Raw genomic sequence first — 24120 nt, 5'->3', positions numbered from 1 at the left:
CCTGAGAAACTGGACCATATTTTATATAGTTTGCAATACACATCATCTTCAGGACACAAATTAATGAGGGGCAATGCCTTCAAGACACTACTTGTCTATATTCCACAGAAATTTATTTTGTGCACTGAAGCCTCTCCAATGGGTTTCCATTCCAACCAGCCGAGGTTTGAGTTGTTGATGGGTTTATTATTATTGTTATTATTATTTTTACATCCACACAGCACAGACCTCAGTATTTATATAACATTCAATAGACACAATGGACAGGAATAAGTCTTGGTGTGGCACTTGGGTCATTTGAACTTTACTAGAATTGCTGTGTAGTAGCTCAGGGCTTAAGTCACTTTGTGTGCAGGAGTGCCATTTAAGATCTTAAGCATACCCAGTTAAAAGTCTGTTCTTCTTTTACCCCACTACTTGCATCACTCTTACACAATTTAAAATCTGTGCATGTTACTATCTCTTTGTCTAATCCAGTTGATGACAAAGCTAAAACTACCTCATACCTTGAAAACTTTGATCTGGCAGCTTGCAGAATGTAAGTGTTCTGTGTATTCACCGTTTTCATTCTGCTTAAAGGTGTCAATTTGCACCCGGAAAGGCACCCCTTTCTCTCCTCCATGTTTCCGTGGAGTAAATTCTGTGCTGATGCAATGTACCTGGCAAAAGAAAAGCTGTGCTCATCTCTGGAGACAGATGGAAGCTGTGAAAATCTGAATTTCAGACTCCCCAAATTTGCAGGGTGCCTGAACATGCGGGTTTGGCTCCTCCTGAGAAACTAAGAGAAGCAGAAGAGTTCAAAATGTTTTCATTTTTGTTCCCCAGGACAAAACAATTAGAAGAATGAGAGAGAAACAGGGCATCAGGAAAAGCATCCTTTGATTTAAGTAAGACCCACATACAAATTAAAAACAGACAGTTTCCATTTGGGGTGAGAAACACTCATGAAAGAGGAAAAAAACCAAAACTAACAGGTTGTGAACAGTTTCCTCCAGACAAAACCCATGCTTAGAAAGCAACATTATTTAAAAAGATAAAAAAAAAAAAATCATTGCTGTAGCAGATAGTACTCCAAAGCCAGCTAGCAAGTAGCTAGCAAGTTGATTTAACAAGTATCCCACAAATTAATTATACATGATTGTTGCTTGAGTTTGCATATTATCATTAGCATCTTTCTCTCTTCTTCATGTCCTGGCTACCTTAACTCTCCAGGTTTTCATAAGATATCTCACCATTATATTTACCACAGGAATATCACTTCTGTCTTACCTGAATGAATGCTGAAGCTCTCTTTGATGGATCCCACAGAAATTCAACAGTGTTCAACTGGGTTGGGCTGGCCCTGGGATCCAAGATGCCAACTGACAGTGGAATATCTGTAGAAGAAAACCCCTAAAATTTTAAAAATATTAAATTGAAGAAAGCATTTCCATACAATTACAAGATGCATGTGAAAAGCCAAGCCACCAATGATATATCTATTTGGGACCTATAGTGCTAGATCTCTTTCCCACCCAAAGACATACAGGATTCCTAAGAGAGTAGGATATAAAAAACCTAAACACACACGCAAACACAGCGTACATCATTCAGCACCTCGCTTCCAAACACTGTGCAGGAACCACAATGAAATAGTCTCACCTATATCAAGGATGCGGTCCCCAGGCCGACTCCATCTCCAGCCCTCAAGCTGCTGATGCTCTGTATACTGCAGGCGTCGATCATGGAAAACTACACGAATTATGCTCTGTTAAGAAAAGATGGCAAAATGAACAACGTGATCCAAAGGCTCTTCTCTTGAGATGACTTTGGTTTTTCCAGCGTAGAAGCAAAAAGCTGATCTGTTATCTTTCTCACCCTCATTCATGAGGGGAGCAGAGGGTCCACCTAAGAGACCCATCACCATGGTTATCATCTTCCTAAGGGACCCCCTCAGTGAGAGAACAACACACTTTCCCCTTCACAGCGCATGTCTACGCTGCGTAATGCAGCTCTGTACAGCTTTCTGGGATTGGGTCTGGAAGCACTATAGGAATGTCCACCTAATCTTAGGTGTCATGCCATGTAAACATCGCTATACTGCCTCCACACCCAAAATGGCTCCCATGGGGGTAATATTTAGGGTGTCTGTACCATGCCCCAACCCCAGTATATCCCATTCTTACTAGCAAATGTGAAAGCCAGCTCACCTGTCCCTGCACCAGTGGAGCTGACATGCCCAGACACCCTGTCAGTGGGAATTGAACTTGATTCCAGCCATTAACAGCCAGTCATTGTCACTAGATTTGTCCCAGTACACTAGTAAACTGTCCCACTACACAGTTAAATGCGTATAGAATAAGAAAGCTTCTGTAACAGGAGAATTTTCATCTCTAGCCTGCAATGGTGCAGCCATGTCAATGACTGGAGTAAAAAGGCTGGAATAAGAGCAATACCCAGGGCAGACAAGTCCAAAGTACCCCTAACTAATACAACCTTTTGTATATTGAGAGTGCTACACTAGCATGAGTTTTTCAAGCCCCTGCTCCTGCTGGGGACTTCTGTGTTGAATGGCAGTGAACATTTTTTGCCAATGAACCTGAGAAACGCCCAAATCAAACCCTAGCTCTAAGAAGCAAGCAAGCCACAGTGGGAACGCTTGCAAAACTGGAATCCCAATCCACATGGTTCCCAAAAAGAGCCAAAAGACAAACAGGGAAATGCCTAAACCTGCACAACATTTGAAATCCAGATTGGAACCCAAATTTTGCAACTAGTCCCCACTTCTCAAAAGAAACCCTGAGGCAGAATAGCCAAGAATTTGGGAGAGGAAGGCTTGAAAGCTGGAACCAGAACCAAGATCTGGATCCACATTCTTGAATTTGAAATGTTTGGGAAACAACAAATAAAAATAAACCCAGAACCAACAAACCAAGTTGTGTATGTTCATAATTATGCTCATTACCACAGTAAACTGGAGCCATGCAGAATCTGCATAGCAGAATGATGTAAACACCAGGGTCCTCCATTTGACGTGTAACAACCCAGGCGTGTTGCTGGGGTTAGGAAGGGAATCAAATCTGCCCCTCAGCAGCTTTGCCCATGTTCACCTCTGAACTTTGGGATTCCCCTGAACCCAATATTCACAGTGAAACTCTGGGGTCACGATCACAACCAAAACAAAGGTTCCCCTGAAGTCCTGTAAAGCCAAGCTGCATAGTCCCGTGAAACTAGCACTCATCCACTCCATCAGCCCAGCTCCCATTAAAAACAATGGCAAAGTATTTTCCATTGTCTCAGTGTGAGCAAGGTCAGGCCCTTCATTAGAGGCTGTATGTAGTAGCAGGAAGAAAAGAAATCTATATTTCTCCTTACCTTTACATATTTTGTGTTTAAATCTTGAAACTCTCCCAATTTCCTATTCTCAAGTAGACGGATTTCATAAGACTGACCTAGAGTTTAAGGAAACATTTCCAAGGTGTTTAATACGTTGTAGCAATGAGAGAGTCATGCTGGCATTTACGTGGCTAATAAAGCATAAGTTTGATCAGGGAAAGCTCATTTTTGGTAACATAATGCATTTGCTCCCAGCAATCAAGTAGGCAATAAAGCACAGCAGAAATCTGAGGGGAAGGTTTGTCTTTTGGCAGCTAAAAGCTCTCAGTTGGGGCATCGATCGCAGTCTGTCTCCCAGGGCTGCTACAGTTTTCTGGTTACCCTTCAGAAAGCCACCAAGGTGTTCGAGGCAGTTGTCCCCCCCACCAGCCTTGTCACATGGCTGTAACAGCACTGTCTTCATCTGTCCCTTCTGCTGAAGCAACAGGCACATGAAGAGCTGCTGGCACAACAAGTCCAGGGGCTATTCTGCGGAAGACAGCCATTTGGGAGAAACCTCGCCTTCTGCAGAGAGCAGTCAGGTCTGTAAGGTATTTTGGTGAACCAGAAATACAAGATTTGTTCCATAAGGCCTTGAACGTGGCTGCCCGGGGCATAAATACCCCTTCAGACACACATGTGGAATCAGCAATGGGTACTACAGGGTGTGCAAGGACCAGTTCTGGGAAGGGACTTCATACTCCAGCACCCCACCACCACCCTCAGCACAAGGAATTTAGCTAGTTCAGTAGAATTCAGCTAACTGGTTTATGAAATAACATCTCCCTCCAAGGTTGGCAGTACACAAAGGAGACTGATGTCCCAATACCTTAAGCACAAAAGGCTAAGACAGCACAAAAGCTCGTTGTATAGGACCCACTTTGTACAAAAAACCTAGTACAGAGGCAGGACAGGATCATTCGGATTAATGGAGCACACGTATAGTTTATAGCTAGTTTTTCTTGTTCGTCTGGCTATCCTCCCTTTTACTGAGAAATGCACAAGTACAACAAGGCAGGCACCAAGAAAATCAGTTTGGGTTTTCTGGCTCAACCAGTATCTCCTCTGAACTGGTCCTGCAGAAATCTGCAAAGCAGATATATCTCCCTCTAAGCAGTTGCTGCCAGCAGAGACAAGAAAATGCTACATTTCTGGATCTAGAAATAGAAGATTTATAACAGCAGTTGTGTCAGGAGGGCACCATATTTCAGGTAGATTTTCTTTTGGGAATCCCAGCTCTTCGAATTACCCACACGAGTGCAGACCGTATCACCAGAGCACAGGGATAATTGTGCTTATTCAGCTGGCAGGGGCAGGGGGCAGGGAAGACAAGAAAGGCCACACTGAAGTCCCAGATGTTTGCACAGCACTCCTACTGATGTCAATAGGAGTTCTGCAAACAGGAAATGACCCTTGAATCCAGCAAGTGGCTCAGGGCTTGGAGAGAGGGGAGAATAAACCGTATGAAGTACCAAATTAAGCACTGGAAACATGCGTAGATCTTAACGCATCTCTTTGTGCATATGTAAACCAAAATAGCAACTGTGGCCTTCCTTTGAAGACTGCTGGACAATAAAAGTGGATTTTGTAAACCACAGTCCTGAAACTGAGGTCTTCCACACTTTAACCCAAGAGACTTTCTGATGTTCCCACTGATACATGTTAATATTGTTTACTTGGCAATTTTTAGAGAGATTACATATCTCCCCACATCATCAATACCGTTGTATTAGCATAAAAAAATGTCAGGTTCGGGTTCACAAAATTAGTTTTCTATGCTGTACTATGTATGTGTGCATATGTTGAACATGCATATCTATGTTGTATTAAGTACTTGGCTGCTTGATGGCTCAGTTTGGGGACAGATTTCACCAGCTATAGACTGATACAGTTCATTGTCTCATAAAAAATTTGCACAGCCAAGCATCTCTTGCACTTACAGTTCATTCCCATGAACGGCCAAATAATGATTACAGAAAATGAATTTACTATTTGAGACCATGAGTTTCCAAGAGACACCAAGATACGTCTATGACTATACTCAGAGGGGATATCAGGAACAGAGAAATGAAGTGGCATGAGCTGTGCTATAGAGGAAGGCAACAGTAGAACCAGAAGCACTACCAGCCATTCAGTGAGCATCTCAGGAATAAGCAGGCTTTTGGGACACCTTTGTACACCGATACACTCCGGTGTACAACACCGGTTGCACGGGATAGGAACAATACTGCAACCCAGCAGACAGCAGGCACCACACATCTCCTCCTGACAGGAGTCATTCACCTTGGACGGAGTTAGAAACAGATTCTGCCCACTGGTAGAAAAGACACTGTAGTGGAGACAGAGTTAATATTAAACGGAAAGCCAAAGAGGAAATAAAATGCTTTGATGAAAGATACGTGGGTCATCTGATGTAAGCCCTGGAACTCAGTTTACACCATGAAAAACCTCAATCAAAATGGTATTTTACGCTAACTGCTTTCCCCTTGACCTCTGAATGTTTAACTGCAGTTACTACACAGAACTGTTATCAAAACAAGACTGCTCCCAGCCAAGCTTCATAAAAACACAGTTTATTTCCCTTTTTATGGAACTCTATCGGTGAAAATTTGGTCCTAATTCCTCACAATTCCTTTATATATAATTTTTTCAGTACTGATTTTGAAAAATACATTCTCCCTACAACTTATTCCAGCAAATATGTTGCTTCATAGCTAATGGTACCCATAATTCATTGATATTAGTACAGACAGGGTTCAGATATTTGTACTTTTATAGCACTAAACTGCTTGGATTATATTTTTTCCTTGAAAAATACTTTCCAAACCTTGTTTCTCCTAGGTTTTCCACCATCACTACTTGCAAAACATCTGAAATGGTAAATTACAATCTCAGCCCTGCAATTATAGCAGGATAACTATACTCCCCCTGGCGTCAAAGGGGGCAAAGAAGTCACTCAAGGCTCTGGTACATGGATCATCTATGAATCCTGCATTGCTGACTCATCAGCACCAGCAGGCATACACTGCTATTTTCTGCTAAAACTAAATCAGTAACAGATGATTCTTACCCAGGTATCTAAATCTGTAAAGAAATGTGGCTGCAAGTGTGACTGGAACAAACTTTATTCCCAGTTCCTGGGAATAGAAAGAGAGACTGCAACTAGCTAAACACAAAACACAGCTGAAATTCACACAGCTGAGTAGTCATTCAGTCAATACAGCTGAGTTCCTCTAGAGTTTTTCCATCTGTCTCAGATGAAAATATAGATTAATACAGGTTAGACTACATCTTTCAAAGTCAATGCTTAGTGGTAAAGCTGGAGACAGGGGCAGAGGGTACCGATGCTGAGACTCCACAATGGTTTGAATGGTCTGACTATGGCAGTACCTGGTGCTCAGCTGACAAGGGTTTAACATCCACAGGGCTCAGATGGAAGGAAGAACCTGACGAAAACATCTGTGGCAACGAAGAGCAGAGGTACTAGTTTCACATCAGTTCCCCCTTAGTAGGATCATATTCAACATTGCTGAACATTAGTCTTAAACACAAAGCTAAAGGCCGGTAACTTGCCAAAACCTTGTTCCTTCCATGCTCTCAAGATTGGACGTAGCTGCACCAGCACAGGCAACATGGGTTCAAGACAGCTTCAAAGCTGATGACCAGCCAGGTGTCTGAACATGTTGTAAGACTTGACACATACATACAAGGGCTCCTAAAGCATCTCTGTCACTACTTGAAATGAGGAATACATTTTGCAAGCAAATCCCCAGCACAACTGAGTCCAAAACAGCCTCCTGTGTGCACGACCCGGTGCTCCCCTTGCACAGAGCTTTCCACAACCCTTCTTCCCTACCTCGGGCAGGGAACAGAACGGTAATAAATATTTGGAAAACCACATAAAATTCCTGAGATGCAATTTTTCTCCCAGCTTCACTGAAAGCTTCAGGGGCACCAATAAAAACCTGGGCGGGGGATGGTACACTGTAATTTGTATTTTGAACAGACATTCCCTGAGCAACAGCAAATTTATGCAATCTCCTCCTAGGCTAGAGTTTGAGCAACTCTGCTTTACAAACAAGAGTAGTATCCAGCAAAGTAGTAACCACCCAGGTCCAGAGAGTTCCTGCTTGGTGATTCACAGAGCAATTCCATCTATCTTAAAGAGGATTTATAGACTGTTTACTTTTTTAACTTTTATTGTCTTTGGTAATTAACGGACATTAAATGCAGGCATGACTACTTAGTTTGGGGACAAAAGAACTGAAAGTCAACAATTTGCTATGGATGAAAAATAATTTAGTTCAACATGGGAATGTTTTCACAAGCTCCAAAGGTGCAAGCTATAATAGCTTAACTGATTTCTGTTGCTGGAATTTATTCATCCATCAGGAATTCTGGGCAACTTCTGGTTATAGAAGATTATCATTATTTCAAGCTCACGGTTATGTTTTGTTCTATTTGCTACACAATCACAATCTCCTTCTTGCTTGTTTTTCTTGTTTTGGTGTTACGTTTCAAGGGCCACTTGCACTACATATTTTGTGGTTTTCTGCACGGTACACCAATACAATACACTAATTTCAAATTAGGATACCGATGTTCCAGACTAATATGACTCAGGCCTTACCTAATCTTAGCCAAGCAGTCTGCTTGCCTTTCCAGCAATTAATTAAATCCTAACCTTATACTAAGCAATATCCTCAACAAAAATCTGTGGAAAGAGAAAAAACAACTGCAAGTCCTCTTTCTCAGAATGGATCCACACAGCACTAGACAGAACCAGCCTGGAAACTGTTTGATTATTAAGCCAAGCTGGCCAATAAAAATTCCATTTAGCAACTTTATATGGACATCCTAAATAGCACACAGATAAAGGCAAAGGAATGCTGACAGTCAAATGCAGCACGAAGAAGAAGGGGGAGGGAAAAAAGAAGAAAGCATTTATCTTCCTCAACCAAAGCACATCCAGGAGGCAGGAGGATCACCTCTGAAACAGCCAAATGTAACTACTCAGGGCACCAGGCACACACAGAGATTTTTCTGACAAAGATTAATGAACCCACAGGGTAAACAGGCAAGAGAGACAGAGCTGGCATCTGAACTTGCATGCTTGATTGCCCACACCTTTTTAGCCAGACAAAAGCAAAAATAAAACTTAGCGTAAGACTTGCTGAAGTGTCCCGTGTGTGGACACTCTGCAGGACAGGGAGCAAAGGCAAAATCCTCCCTCCCCTCTGCCACAAGTAACAGTGGATATTCTGTGATTGCTTACTGCAACCTCATTTGACAAGATGCTGTAGGAGATGTTTATCCAGTGGATATTATGAATACACCATCTACACAATAGGCCACCCTGAAAGCTCCAGCTAGGCTAGGAACAGGGAAATCCTGCAAAGGAAGACCAACTGTGGGCCAGGAAATGCAAAAGGAACACAAGAGTTATCCTGACACAGTAGGTCATGCTGTCCCACATCTCATCCGCAACACAGTATATTATAAACACCCAGGAATCATAGAATTGTCTAGGTTGGAAGGGACCTTTAAGATCATCTAGTCCAACCATCAACCTAACTCTGATAAAAAACCCCATCACTAAACCACATCACTAAGCACTATGTCAACCTGCCTTTTGAATACCTCCAGAGATGGTACCTCAGCCACTTCCCTGGGCAGCCCATTCCAATGCTTAATAACCCTTTCAGTGTAAAATTTTTCCCTAATATCAAATCTGAACCTCCCCTGGCACAACTTGAGGCAATTTTATCTTGTCCTGTCACCTGTGACTTGGGAGAAGAGACCAACCCCCCGCCTCTCTACAACCTCCTTTCAGGTAGTTGTAGAGAGCAATAAAGTCTCCCCTCAGCCTCCTTTTCTCTAGGCTGAACAACTCCAGCTCCCTCAGCCTCTCCTCATAAGACTTGGATGGAGCAGGGTGGATTCAGCCTGCCCTTTCCTTAGGGCACAAACTTAGCAGTTTGTGCTATTCAGTGTCTAGATCATATCTATATCAAGCTGTCCAGTCATGACCAATGTTCACAAACTCCTCTTTTGTACAATCTCCTTCTGAACTTGCTTATATGGTGGCATTAAGAATGACAATTTACCTATGCTTTGCTTTAGCATTTGCTGTCTTGCCCTTCACCTGCCTCCTGTTTCCCTTCGCAGCAAAGCTACCTTAGCTCCACTGTGTTACGGTATCCATCTGAGTCCAACACTGAGTATACCTGCCCTACTTGCCACTACCACCAGAGCAACAAGACTACAGAAACACAGCAGACCAACTCAACTATTAGTTCTACTACCCCACCACAGAGCTACACTGTCCCCATGTCTCTTCCTATGTCTTTCCTCCTTTTACAATCCGCCCCCAACTCGGAGGGGTTTCTTTGTCCCCTTCTTTCTCTTTCCCTACTTCTTTCTTGTGGGAAAGGCAAACACATGCCTTGGAACCAAGTTTGCTGGAGGAAAATTTCAGTGCTCATTTACTATATGAACATCTGGCTGAGCCCTACTCTTCCCAGGCTTTTGAAGACGGTCTGTTTTACGGTGGTGACACTTCATAGCTAACAGGCACTAACAGAAACACTGCTCATTTGCTTTCCACTCAAAAGAGAGGGATGTACATTTAATTTCCAAGCCTACAGTCTAACTTTGAATCAAGGACAAAAAAATAGCCAGTAAACACAGAAATACTCCCAGTTCCTAAGTTTACTGTGTGCACTTAGTTTTCTCTTGCATAGACCCTGTCCACTTTGTTGGCCCCAACCTAATCTAAGTCATAGTACAAACTTTGATTTTTAATACAAATTAATCAGTGAAGAAACTATGGATTTCTGATGGAAAGCTGAAAAAATATCTGCCCTGTGAAAATAATTTATTCCTGTATTTCCACTTCTCTAGCATGTACTTGAAACACCCAGGACTATCTTAGTCACATCTCTCCAGCTCAGAAAACCTGAGCCCCCTCTGTGTAAGTAAAAAATACAGGCTTTTTCTGGTTTCAACCTGTTCTAAGTCAATTTGGACAACAGGTTTTATAGCTCTATAAGAGTAGCTTTGTGTGTAATGTTTACTTGAGTTTCAGATAACTAAATGAATGGTCTCAGGTGAGCATGCTGAGGAGGGATGCAGAAGAGCTGAGTACGACTCCTGACCCAACCCAACAGCTCCCTCAGATGCCCTCAGGTAAGTCACTTCCTTCACCACATTTCCACAGTAAGAAACTGGAAGAAAGCAAATCCCACTCCCACGCCTGGCTCTTTAGTTAGTACCTACCACAGAGCAGGGGGGAAAATGTGGTTGACACTTGTCCCATCAAAGCAGACTGTATCTTCAACACAGGTCACAAATGTGGTACTAAACTGAGAAAAGAGGAATCTCACTGCTCAAGTACTTGCTGACCAGTTTCAGGAACATGTAATAAATGCTTGGTAGGAAGCAAAGGCTAAAAAAGGGTGCTTTTTTCCTAGTCTCTTCAGAAAAAGAGTATCATACATTACACCTATAAAAACAGCTAATCATGTCAAACCTACAGTGCTTCCTGACCTTCTTATTGCTGCCTAAAATGTGATCTTTTAGGCCACTGAAAGTTAGGGAAAGCTAATTGAAAAATTTTCACATCTCAGATTGATAGGTACATAGCAAATACTGTAAAAACGCAGGCAAAAATTGCACTATCGTAATGACAAGAATCTCAAGGTAGACATGGATGGTGGAGGAAAGTAAGAGTGTGTCATGGAACACAAAGAAAAAAAAAAATCTTACAAATACTCTTTTACTTCTCACTGCAATCAGAGGAACTTCTGACCACTTTCTTCCTTCACAGATATTGAAGATTTATTGAAGTGGGAGAACAAAATGCAGTCTAGGGTCTTCCAGTAGGAGTTGTGCACAGGCTACAATCCAGTGAGTTCACAATCCTACTTGAATTTCATACAGATGTTAGCAACAGAAGAAAAGATTACAAAAAGAATAGAAAACAGCCTCTTGGTTAAAAGACAACTGAGATTCTAGCTTCCTACAGACAACAGAAGTCAGATGCTCTACTTATGCAGAGGTGCCTTGTCATCTGAAACAAGATTCATAGTGAGCTTAGGGATAGTGTGGTTTGGAGACAGGGTTGTTTATCCTGGGCTGCCAAGTGAAGACAGAGCTGCCAAACATATGGGGAAATTGCTGCTAGCACAATTAATGGCTTCAGCTGAGACACCAAAACCTACTCAGAGCTGTCTTCAAAGCCAGGCAGGAGACAAATTCCTTCTCCAAAGATGAAGAGGTACACCACAAGAACCAAAAATACCGAGTAGCCAGTCTCAGAAACGGGAAAGACAAACCAGCTTTGTTAGCCTTTTTTTTTTAAGCCACCCAAACCCAGGAACAGAATGAAAAGAGGTCAAGGAACAATACAGCACCCCACAATGATTAGAGATCAAGGATGCATAGGTGGGCAGACACCATGGAGGACCTGATATTCACAGTCTTGATACAAAGTCATTGTTATGCTTGTGATCCGAGGCACGGGTGGACCACATGTTCACACAGGAGAGTCCAGCAGCAGCACAACTCCTTGAAATACCCAGGGCTTGGTCAGTAACAGCAGTGATTGTTAGGAAAAGAGGCAGTTCTAAGCATGGGACAAAGCAAAAATATCCCCACAAACAGAGCTATAATTAAACCAGAAGCACACCCAGGCAGATCTGGTCACTCAGCCTTCTCTATACTTCATTTAGGCAAATAAAGAATTGTTCCAGGAAAACTACAAACATTCAGACAGTTGCGACCCCATAAAAACTCAATTACGTATGAGTTAACGTCAATACAAAACAGCTTTTTTCATTTACTGTAAATCTCAGTGTTTAAAACTGGGTTCTCTGGCTGTAGATTAGGCTTAATTTGAACTTTAGACTTTTTAAGGAAGGCAAAGATTCTCTTTTGCCTTCTGTTGCAAGCAATTTCATCTCCTGCCCAAGCAATTGGCCTTCAGCTTTAAGATGTCCTCTTAGCTGCCCATTGCCCAGTGCTTTCTGCACCTTTCTTTGGAGCAGAAACCAGGACACATCTGCAGTGAGCTGAGGCAGGACAACACCCAGCAGATTTTAAACACAGGACAGTTTGAAGTGTATCAGTTTATGCACAGAACCCTTGAACCTGGATACGTGCCTTTTCACCTGAGGGCTGAAATTTGGGGCTTTCATTTAGATGTGACCTAGACTCAAACTAAGTCCTTCTTTAGCTTATGCACCTCTACAGTAACACTCCCATCACAGGTCTTCTCGGATATTAGTGGTTTTCTCTCGTGGCTTGGGGTTTTGGCTTGTTTGTTTTCTGAACTGTCTAGGACTGGCAATAACGATGACTCCTGGAAGACACTGTAAAGCAGAGGTGGCCAGCCTTCCTAACCAGCTGTATACTAAAATCCTCACACAGCCAAGAACCACAAGTCCCATACCACAGCTCTGGAGAGATGAACAGAGCCCAGGAAAAGTTTACAGGCAGGTGATGGCCAGTTACTCTGAAGTACCACTGGGGAACAGGGCTGGATTTGTCACACACCCTGCTCTCAGTGACCCCCTGCCATCAACCTTAACCACTCTCTATTTGGAGTAGTTTAGATACGAGGCTCTGAGCCAACCCAATGCTGGTCATGAAACAAAATCATTACTTGAATAGCTCACAATCTGCATGTGGTTCTGGCACTATGAGCTAATTCCCTTGGGCAACGACTTTCAGGTTTTTGGCATTTTGTTTTCTAAAGGAATGATTTTATTTCCTCACATTTATTAGCATGCAGATCTACTGTACAGTGCTTGTTTCCTCCGCATTCCTCCCAGTGCAATTTCTGGAACTACCTCCATTGCTCCCATTTCTGTCCATGCTTGAAACTAGTTTCAACCAGCGCTGGTCAAACCACACCCCATATGACTGCAGACCATGGAATATGCAACTGCATCAAGCCCTCTTGCTAAAGCAGCGGTTTGTAATATGGTTGCCGGTTGATTGTTTGTCTGAAAATCCCTATCCACAAGAGACACTGAAATAGTGCTAAAAGGCGGGCTAGTTCCAAAAACGTTAGGAGATGTTTGTGCTGCAGTCTTCTGGACAGTGTAGCTCTGCTGACAGACACAATCCCTGACCAAAGGAGCGATGCAAGCAGCAGCTTCTAATGTGAGGACACGGCACCTTTACCAGTTGTGGGGACTGCAATTGGAGTAGTGTTAAGACACCATACTAACAAGTCCATAATTTGTCCCATCGGATGAGTAATCCTCCTGAGGTCCAGTAAAGATCTCTTAACATAGGAACTGCCCTAAGGATTAACAAATGAAGATCATATTCAATTTGGGCTAACAGGCCTCTGGCTCCAGTTTCCCAACAAATGTGGGAAGGCAGGGGAGAAGAGACCAGGAAGGACAAGTGTAGTGAGTCAGTCTTTGGAAACCAAGCTAAAGATTTGACTCTAGTTACTTCATTTACAGGCTAGTTCTAGAGCTGCAGCCAGCGAGCACTCAGTTTCAAACTGGAGCGGACGAGATTGGGAGCCTGCCACTGCTGAATGTCCCCAAGTCAACTTAACACAACAGCTAAGCTCACTCCCTTATGCTCCCACACAAATGTTTCTCTTGCCCTTGCTGAAAACACTGGTCTCCAGCTTAGGAGTCCTTCCAGTTTCTTCTTTCACCCTTGTGGAGAGCCCAGGCCAAAGACCTCTTCCTCCTCAATGCCACCAACCATCTCTTCGGGTCTATCCAGCAAGAAGCAAGGCTCATGAAAAGTCATTATGCTCCACAAGCCTGAAGCCCTCTCCCATTTGTACACAAACACAGCCACTGGACAGCTTTTCTTCCTAGCCCTTATTGAACCCTTTCAGATATCACCTGACTCTCTCCACCAGTTCCTCTTCTATCTCTGCTATGCAACTTGCCCTTCAATCTGCTACCCAGTTCTTCCACTTTCTCCACTCCATAGCTCTATGAGATATGACCTTTCTTCTATCCAGTTATGTACATGGACTATCTCCTGAGCTGGTCCACTCACTAACCAATGTTGAACCAATCACATGTGGAGTAAGTGTTTCAGGGCAGAGAGCAGAACTGCTTCACAGTGACAAAAGGTCAGTTTCCAGGTGGCAAAGAGCTCAAAAACGGAAGGACCATTTGGACAGCAAGTGGCAAGGGTCACCCAGCAAGCAGAATACCCCAAACTCAGACCTCACAATTTGGGTAACCAACCACACAGGATGTGGATTGCTTTGTTGGAGCTGGGACAGCCAGTGTGTCTTTGTACCTGCCTTAGTAGGAGCCAGCTATGACTGAAGCTCACACCAGCACAGAGGAGGTGGAGGGACATCTATTAATGAGCTTACCCATTTGCTAAGGTAATCCATCACAAAACTCAAGCATACAAGGGAGAAGGGAAGTTTTGTGTAATGGTGTTTGGCCAGACCATGATAAGCACAGAAAGAGGGTAAGGTGCAAGAGGTGTCCCGTTGCTTACAGCCAGCATAAGGTGATAAGGTGTAGGGAACGGTCTAAACTGCTTCATGAGGCAGCTATGGCACTGCAGCTGGGTCACAGTGCTCTGGCATCAGACAGCTCTTCTGATATGTGGTTTACCTTGATACTAAGTCCCTTAGAGTCCCAACGCCATGAGTATTGGCTTCACATACCTCCTCAGGCTCATATAGCATAATTCTATTAATGGGATTAATTTTCTATCAGAGCCTTTAACTCACACTTAGCTCTATATCAGGCAGGATAATTGAGATCAGTCTGGGATTCCCTGGCTTGTGTCGGTCAGGTCAAAGTAAAGAGTTGCAGCACCCTCCTCTGGTTTTGCAGAAGGGATGGGAAAATACCTACACAACAGGTACCTGCTGGGAAACTATATAGCTCAACAATCAAAAGTGGTTCCCACAGAGAAGTGTTGCTGAAAGGAGAAGAAAGTTTGACTCAAACACTTTAATTTTTGCTTTTAAACAGACACAACTCCTATTTTTTATTCCAGAAAGTCAATGCATGAAGAATGTGCAAGGATGTTATGAAAAAGACCAAATACCCTTTTATGTAGAAGTTACTAAACAGAAACCTCTAAGTGAAACGTGAGGTTACCTGCTAATTCACACTGATTCTTTGTCTTGCAAGACAAATCCTCATCTCTTCTTATCCCCAGGCAACATCCTCACTCATACCCCACCAACAGAAGTTAGACTCCCTGTCTCTGACCATGGCTGGTTGAAAGGTGTGTCCAGCATCGTCTTCTCCCCATATCTGTAGTTACCTTCAAAGGACAAACAAGCTTCTCACAGCAGTTCATATCCATGTGGGAGCAGACTCCAGTCCCATTTTCCTAACTAGCACAGGCAAAGGATCTCTGTCTAAGGGACTTAGTATCAAGGTAGACCACATATCAATCACAGCCTGCCCTTGCTACCGGCAAGGGTCATTGCTGGGATGGGATCAAGGGTGCAGCCGATGGTGTGGTCTCTGAAGCAACCTGCTGGAGTGGAGCAGAATGACTTTTAAAGTAGGTACATTGCAAGATCAAGAAAAAAAAAAAAATCATCTAAATACAGAGCACCTTAAATTTCAAGAGGCTTTGAATTTTCAAGAGACCTAGATCATATCACTGTAACAAGGAAGACAAATTGCTTGGGAGCTTAAATAAATGAGGAGAGGATGCTCCTGAGAAGGTGGCAGGCAGATGCAAAGGTCCTGCCAAGAGGAACAGAAAGCAGTAAGCCATTCAGCTGTCAGGAGATGCACTACCTTTTACTACTAGTCACTCCAAGACCCTCTAGGAAAAGGTTCTGTTTCTATCCACTGTGGCAAGTCAACAGCACTAAGGAGTTCCCACTTCTCTCTGCCCCACTGCACAGCTCCTGCCAGCCTCATCCCTTTTTTGTTCCTCCAGCCCTGTCCAGACTCATGCTCCTGTACTCTGCAAGGACACATCCCACCTTATCCCTTCAGGAATGGAAGACAGAGAACTGGTAGTCTCCTAAGGAAACAGGTCAGTACTGTGTTAAGGTGGAGGAGGACACAACTGATTGCAATAGTAAGCAGGAGAAGGTCTAACGTAACATCGTCTATCTGCAAAGGCACTAACAGTCTTACTGTACATAGGAAAATCTGAACTGCTCTAGTCACACAGTTTGTTTAAAACGCATGGTACTGTGTAAAAAGTTGTCTAATTTTTGCCCTACCAAAGTAAAAAAGCAGACACTGCCTTATGTATACTAAAATACTTGTCCATCGACTGCTTTTCACAACAGGAAAAAAAAAATATATCTCTCTCAAACAAGAAATAATTTAGTGTTTCACAGTATGGTTCATCTCCATCTCACCCTTGATACGCCCCATTATCACTTTCTGGGGTCGGCTGTATTTGGAAGGATAAACTGGGAAGACAGCCACATATCTCAAGAGTCTTTTGATCTGTGAGACCGTACAGTACCAGCTTATGCGACAGGAAACATCTGGCTCCTTGGATGGAGCCTGCAGCACTTGGCTGATCTTCCTAGGGGGGCTCCACGGGTCCACCAGCTAGCAACACAGATCCAGCAGCCAGATGCACCTCAGGTCAGAGCCCAAAAGGAGGGCACAGCTCTCCTTTGTACAAAACAGTGAGAGAAACATAGCCAGAGCAGCACCTGAGTGAGCTTCATGCTCAGTGCACAAAGCTTGAAGAGTTGGGACAGTGTCCTGAAGCAGGAGGAGATCTCAGTTACAAAGGGCAGATGGCCTTCAGCTTGTTGTAAACAAGGGCATTAGCCTAGCAACCTGGCAGAAAATAAGCATAGTAAATTTTAGCATAATCTGTGCCTGGAGAAGTCCAGTCCCTACAGGACACACATGCAGGAGGTGCTGCAAAGCAACAGCCAAACTCCAACCACAGATGTGTCAGCAAAAATTCTGCCACAGCAGGAAAGAAAAAAAAAACCTAGAGAAACACACAGTGCTTGTTTAGCCAGGAGTAAAAATTAGCCTATGAGGTCAGTTACAGAGGACCTGGCTGCACTGAACCACAGCAACTTGTCACATCCCCCGGCCAGCAAGAGCGATGTCACCATCTCCCAGACCACCGAGGAGCCCTTGGATACTTGCTAACTCATCCTCTCGCAATACTCTCCAGCAGCACTTGGATACTTGCAATGTTAAGAGCCCACCCCAGCCCAAGGTTTGCCAATCCGCTTAGTTAATCTTGCTTTTTAAAATGAAGGTAGGAGGCTGCAGTTTAAAAAGTTTGAGATCAAGCCAGTACCTGGCTACAGAAAAGAGTGCATGCCATAATGCTGCTTTAAGTCAACAGTTAAATCAATGGCATTTTGTTATTTTATATCAGTTGACAATCTAGTATATAAATGTGAAAAATTAAATATTTCTCCTTTCCTCCATCCCCCTCCCCATCTCTCTCCCATCCCACTGCCCTCCCAGTAAGGCACAAGTATGGGATTCGACCTCTCTCTCATGGACTGTTCCCAGGAAATATGCCCTCCTCCGGTGCAGTACAAGCCCTACCTTGGTTGAGGTAGGTCAGGGTTTCTTCGTGCAGCTTCACAGCAGGTGACGTGGCTGTGCAGAGGACGTACTGAAAGGGGGGCAGTTTGGCATCATTCTCAGGAGACAGCTGCGGTTCTTCCTGCTTGAAGATGGGCAGCGCAAGGACATCTCTGCAACATACAACACACACACGTTTAGTAACAAAGACTGCTCAGAATAGTCTCACCTCAATCTGCATTGGATTCTTATGCTCTGAGATAATGGAGATGGTCTCTGGAGAAACACCGAATTATGATGGTTAAAAAAGAAAGAATTTGGCCTGTATAATGTAACGAGGCACCTTCTACCTCTAGGATGTCAGCACTAGACACAAAAGAACACAGCATTAGCAAAATAGAATATTTCTGAGAATTAATTTATATTTTAAAAACATAAATCAGATTTACTTTTCAGTTAAATAGTCTTCCTGATAAGACAAAAATATTATCAAAAATAGATTCTTCATCCTTGTGGAAATACATTTGTTTAAGAGTTCTTGGGTTCTCAGATGAAAGACTTTCAGGAATAAAAAAAAAAAAAAACAGCAAGAAAGGGCATTTTATTTTGATAGCTGTATGTCAGATCAGTAAAATGTCTACATTATAGCCAAGGGTGAGGAACAGACACAGCTCTGGTACAAAATGGAGACATTCAGGTAAATGATGGCACAAACTGCTGGATTAATTGACTCACAACATCTCCTTGCACTCTAATAAACCTGGTCCCAAGGAATCATATAGTTCTTAAGAGCTTCATAAGTGCACACATGGGTGCTCTGGGGCAGCTTCAGTAAAACCTGTGCAGTGTTCCAGTTCTGGATCCTTTACAAGATGTTCATGGTGACCTGCCTGCTGATTTAGTGTCAGATTGACCCCAACCCACGCTAATCCCCAAGCAGAACTGGTATTAACAAGGCTGAGAGCACAACAGAATGATTAGCACAAAATGAGATGTCAGGAATAAGCATCTTTATCTTAGCATGTCTGATACTGAAGAACCACATTAGCCTTTCCCACGTTGCTAACATTTCTGATCATTGCGTCCACCTACTTAAGACATTAATATCCTTCCAAATTAGGAGGATTATGTTGAACACAGAGACAGTTCAGAATAAGAAGTGATTATTGTTTTTCTCCTCCACTTCCTCCAGATGTGTGAAGATGAGATTTCCATTACAGAGGCCGAAGATCAGCACTGTTCAGTAGTCTCGTACATAAAAAACTTTAAGAAAAGCTGTTCAGGAACATACCAGCATGTACGGGCAAGCTCCCTATGGAAAGAGCATTAACAATTTTTTCCTTGCCTGTTCAGTTAATGATCCACCCTGAGTTCATTCATAGCACCTGCAACCTTGAAGGCTACCCAGGTCATCAGTGAAACTGTGCAGCAGTTTATACCAAACTGCTGAAGTACCTGGCTCAAACACAGGTACTCCTATTTATGGCAAAATAAACCCAGAGAGCAAACTGTGCTCTTCCAGATACAGAAAGGGGAAAAGAAAGACCCACCTCTCTTTCCATTCTCTCTTCCAACCCCACCTCCTCCATATTATCACCAACTCGAAGGCATCCACCCCCATTTGCTTACTGGCATTGCTGACACAATCACAGCTCTTGCCTAACTGCAGCCATAGAGAGGATTTTTTTTCCCCTTAGTGATGATGATTTACTGAAGTAATGAAGTGACAGAAAAGCCTGCAGTAGATTTCTGAAATAGATAGCTTTGCTCCACACACATGCAGGATCTGATACTGCTTCAAAGAGTCATCTCGCTTACCCAGGTTGCCAACATTCGCTCTTAAGGTGCTCATCTACACAATGCTATTGGAATGTATCTTGGTTTACACATGAGAACAAATCAAAAACTCTGAAGCCTGAAAGCTTCTGCAGTTCTGCACAATACAGCACACAAAATCTGGCCCAGGTTTATAACAGTTAAGGGCGAGGAATTTGTACACCTGAAGCAGTCGAGAAGTTTAGGCAAGTGGAAGTCAAAATTCAAATATCGTATTTCTCATCAGGATTTTAACACCCCATAGACTTGCTGGAACAGCTGTCTGACCACTGAAAACTGTAAGCATGGATGAATCTGTGATTTTGTTTCTGGAAAGCTTTGCCATATTAAACCACTGATGAAGCCACACAAGTTAATAATTTTTTTTATTCCTATAGCATTTGAACTAGTGGGCAGTGGTATCTGTGGCTTTAGATGAAGCTCTTCTGAAATAGTTCACCTTATTAAAAGTGTTCAGAACTTAGAAGGCTGTGAACAACAAATCATGGCTTAAAAGAATTTTAAGCTAGCAGTGTACAAGACACCATAATATTTGTTCAACTCTCTTCGCTCAAGAATTCTAAATAAAGTTTTGGAAAAAACAAGCTTTTACAACAGTTCCATTCTTTAAAAAAAAAAAAAGTGGAAGCTCTTAAAACTCTCCCAAATTTCACCTTTATGGTAAAACTTTACAGTTCTGGTCTTAACCGGGGGTTAGTCCGCTTACTTAGGAAAGGAGAAAATTATTTGAGACAGTTCAGCCATCCAGCAGAACAGAGAATGAAATACATACAGGGTTACCATAAAAATAAATGGGGATTTACAAGGATTTTTCTGTAGTATTGTCTTGCTATAACTACAAATACCACTGCGGTACGGCAGAATTTATACAGATGTCTAAGGTACATGCAAAGCCTTTGATCTCTGCAAAGTATAATTGATACAAACTTTTCCTACAGCTGTTTCAGTGGCTGTACTATTTCAGCTTCCTCCCAAAAATCACTACAAGTGGGTACAGAGAACCCTCAGAAAAGCACATCTCAGCAGAAGAATGCCCCTCTAGAAACGCATGTCTTGACACATTCCCATGGAGAGTGAACTGGCTGGAATAAGAGATCTCTACAAAAAAGGAAGGGTTTTATTCAACTGACCCTCACGGAAACACCTGAGGCCATTGCTGCCATAAAACTGGTTTTAGGGCGTTTAGTTCCAGATCAAAATCATCACAGTCACAGTGGCAGATACTCAGGAAATCTGAAGTTTGTTCCTAAAACACCAACAGGTTACCTTCATACCAGCAGCCTTTCTACCAGACCAGGTATCCTTTATTCCCCCTGCCAGCTTTCAAGTCAGGAGAAATAATCCAATGTGTTTTCTGGTCAATTCCAAGAAATTTGAATTGTGGGCTTGAGCCCGATCCAGCCTTGATGATCTTGTAGCACTCTGGTGCCACAAATCCATCGTGTTAATGAAGCCACCTGAGCACTGTAAATGCTCTAACACAGAGGCCATATGCACAGGTACCAACGCTGAGGCTCATCAGCTACTACCGTTCTCACTGTCCTCAACTAAACAGGTTTGCAGGCGTAAAGCAAGACAGAACAAGACTTTTGCCACATACATGTCATTAAAATAGAGTTACCGGGATAGAAGGAGGAGATAAAGTACCTTGTATGAAGAAACAGGGAAGCTGCAAGAAATCTCACGATGCTGTATCATTTGATAATGGGAAATATTAGTCAGTCAAGACACACTGTTAGGGAGCAGGAACAGTTAAGATTGCGTGTCTCCTTGAAAAGAAAGTATTATCTGTGTTTGAAGTGCCTCGCCAGACAAACTCCATGTTCTCTCAAGAGTGGTTATTTGGGGGTACATTTTGAAAGCAAGGCTCTTGGGCCACAGCCAGGTTCTCCCCTGCTGCAATTCAGCAAAATTGCACTTCTGTGGAGGAGCAGCAGCAATTGACACCAGCTGAGAGCTCAGATTTACATATTCAGAAAAAAAATAATAATTCATAAGCACCCAGTAGAAGGGAAACTCCCAAAGTTGCCTGCTTTGTTGTCTTTTGGAGGGAGGAAATACGGGTTTGTGCTACACATGTTACAGACTATTGTTTAGCAGCCCTTGTGCTTAAATTAGGCACATTTAATTAAACACGACTGTGTGAGGCAGGAAAAAGCTGGTTTAGACAAGTTCAGAAAGTGAAATTCCGAGCTTTTTACCCGTCGTCCCAAAAAGAGGAGAAAGAAATCCCATCCTGAGAAAACTGGATGCCCTCTCAGTTTGCCAACAGAGGTTTTCCAGAGACTTTTGACGGTGCCCCACAACCGTCGCACCGCGCTACCTGAAGCCTCGGAGAAGAGAGAGGAAGCCGGGAAAAGCAATCAAGCAAAACTGCAGATGTCTAACTAAGCGCTAAAAAGAAAAGAAAAAAAAACTTTTTGGAAAAACAAACAAACAAAAAAAAAGAAACAAAAGGAAAAAGTGCCTACACCTCTGAGAAATACGAGTTATCGGCACTAACCCCGGGCGATGCTGCGGCTCCGGGTACCGCCAAGGCAGCCCGGCCAGCGGGTTGCTTTCGGGATGGCCGGAGGTGGATGGAGCTCAGCTTCTCCCCCCCAACACCCCTGCCCAGGGCACCCCCGGGGGCTCCCCGCTACCCGGGTCGGGCGGAGACTCACCGCAGGTAGCTGCCGGTCGAGTGCTGGTTGTAGTGCTCCGGCTGCGTGTGCCAAAACAGCATCTTGGGGGCGGCGGGCGGGACGGGGAGGGGAAGGGGTCGGGGATGGAGGGGGGGGCACCCGGCGCCGGTCCCAGGGGATTGCCGGGCGACAGGAGGGGGCCAGCCGGGCTGCCCACCCCGAAGGCGAGCCGGGCACGGGTGCGGCCAGCTGGAGCCGCGGCCCCGCCGGCTCCCGGCTCTTTTATGGCTCAGCCCCGGTCGCCGCGGGTTGGCCGGGCCGGGGAGCCGCAGCCGGTCGAACCCTCCCCCGGCCCTCCCCCGGCCCGCCCCGCTCCCCCCTCTCCCCATCGGGCACGTAGGGGCCGGGGCAGCCCCAGGGCGGAGGGATGGGTCCTTCGTCCCCCCCCTCGAGGGAAGGGCGGAGGCGGCGGGAAGCGGCTTCGCCCCGGGAACGGGGTTAGAGAGAGCGGGGATGTCCACGGCAAACCCTACGGCGTGGGGGGCTTGTACCCCCAGCAGTGAGGCGGGGGGGCACGGGGACACGAGGGGGGACCCCCAGCTCTGGACCGGCTCCCCCTGGGGCTTGTCGTCTGTCCCCCAGATTGGCCACGTGTTTTTAAAAGCAAGGCGCCTCCCGTCGGGCCGCGGGGGTGTCCTGGGCTGAGTGAGTGGGAAATCAGCACTCGGGTTCCTCTAAAGGCTCTATTTTGATAAGCGAAGCACAGCTGGTTGTTTTAATTCCGTGCTGTCTGTCCCTTACGCCGGCCCGTGCTTCATGTCAACGTGAACTTTATGTCAGGGGGGTATTTTCCAGGAGGGAGAGTGAGAGACAAAGCAATTTGCCAGAGGACACTGTCCCGTGACACAAGGGGACGGTGTCAGGGACTACTTCACCCCTAACCCATCCAAACCCCTGGGTCTTTCCTGACCCAACTCCCCAGCTAGGTAAGGAGAAACCCGTTTCTGTACCATTTCAAACTGCAGATCCCGATCCTCACCCACACGGCTGGTCATACACATCATTTTCCTAATCTCCCACTCTCTGTGCATCTTCCTGTCCCGCAAATCCTTCTCGTGTCTGACAGTTTGGGGAGGGGGGAAAAAAAGGGATAGAGGGGATTCCCTGTTTGTTCATGTCCTATTGTCTATCCACCAGCAGAAATGGAAACAGACCCTTAATTACTCTAAGTCATCAAAAACTTCCAAGCAGTTTTGCAGGAGGAGCCTTCATACATCAAGCTTCCTGGTCAAATTTCAGCTGAGAAAAAGGCAGTTTAGTTAGGGTAGCTGTCGGCCTATATTATTATGTACTGCCACATTTTACAGCCAAGATAGCAGCATTTCAGTGTCAGATGGAATTTTTGTTATCCTGCTATGATTATAGAATATCAATATTATCGTAGCACCTATAGATCAGCTTCAGGTCGAGCCCAGGAGAGTCAGATGACATATAACTGTAGGCATTGGCTATAGTGTGAGCCATGAGGTGTCATGAGGTGAAGAACACAAGGAAACATAAAAGGTAAAGAACACGAGGAAACGTAAAAGGTAACTAAGTAGCTTCACAGAGGTGTTATAAGTCTTAAAGTTTTTAAGATGCATTATATATATCTGCCAGTCTCTGTTGATTTCAGACTAAGAAATAGCACAGATAAATGTGCCTTTAAGGTAGTTTCTCTTTACTCTCTTACTATGCAGCGAGACAAACACCTGGTTCTTTCAGAGCAAAATAGCTGGAGTTATCTTGTTACTTTTTTATACTCTTAA

At 44.1% G+C, this 24120-nt stretch overlaps 1 protein-coding gene across 1 annotated transcript in view; it reads right to left on the bottom strand.

Annotated features, from left to right (window-relative positions):
- The window catches only part of TFCP2L1 (transcription factor CP2-like 1), a 33653-nt gene extending 11115 nt beyond the window's left edge, over nucleotides 1-22538 (bottom strand). The window contains exons 1-6 of the mRNA XM_014940058.1: nucleotides 22352-22538; nucleotides 17874-18025; nucleotides 3355-3431; nucleotides 1642-1747; nucleotides 1270-1376; nucleotides 507-659 (exon numbers count right to left, since the gene is read on the bottom strand). Coding sequence (XP_014795544.1) covers nucleotides 507-659; nucleotides 1270-1376; nucleotides 1642-1747; nucleotides 3355-3431; nucleotides 17874-18025; nucleotides 22352-22413 — 657 coding nt within the window. The 5' untranslated portion in view covers nucleotides 22414-22538. The remainder of the gene's footprint in view (nucleotides 1-506; nucleotides 660-1269; nucleotides 1377-1641; nucleotides 1748-3354; nucleotides 3432-17873; nucleotides 18026-22351) is intronic.
- Nucleotides 22539-24120: the final 1582 nt, after the last annotated feature.

This window comes from Calidris pugnax, unplaced genomic scaffold, assembly GCF_001431845.1.
Source record: "Calidris pugnax isolate Ruff unplaced genomic scaffold, ASM143184v1 scaffold21, whole genome shotgun sequence".
In the NCBI taxonomy this organism is placed as follows: domain Eukaryota; kingdom Metazoa; phylum Chordata; class Aves; order Charadriiformes; family Scolopacidae; genus Calidris; species Calidris pugnax.
Note: the sequence above shows the minus strand (reverse complement) of the source record. Positions and strands in the feature narration are given on the sequence as shown.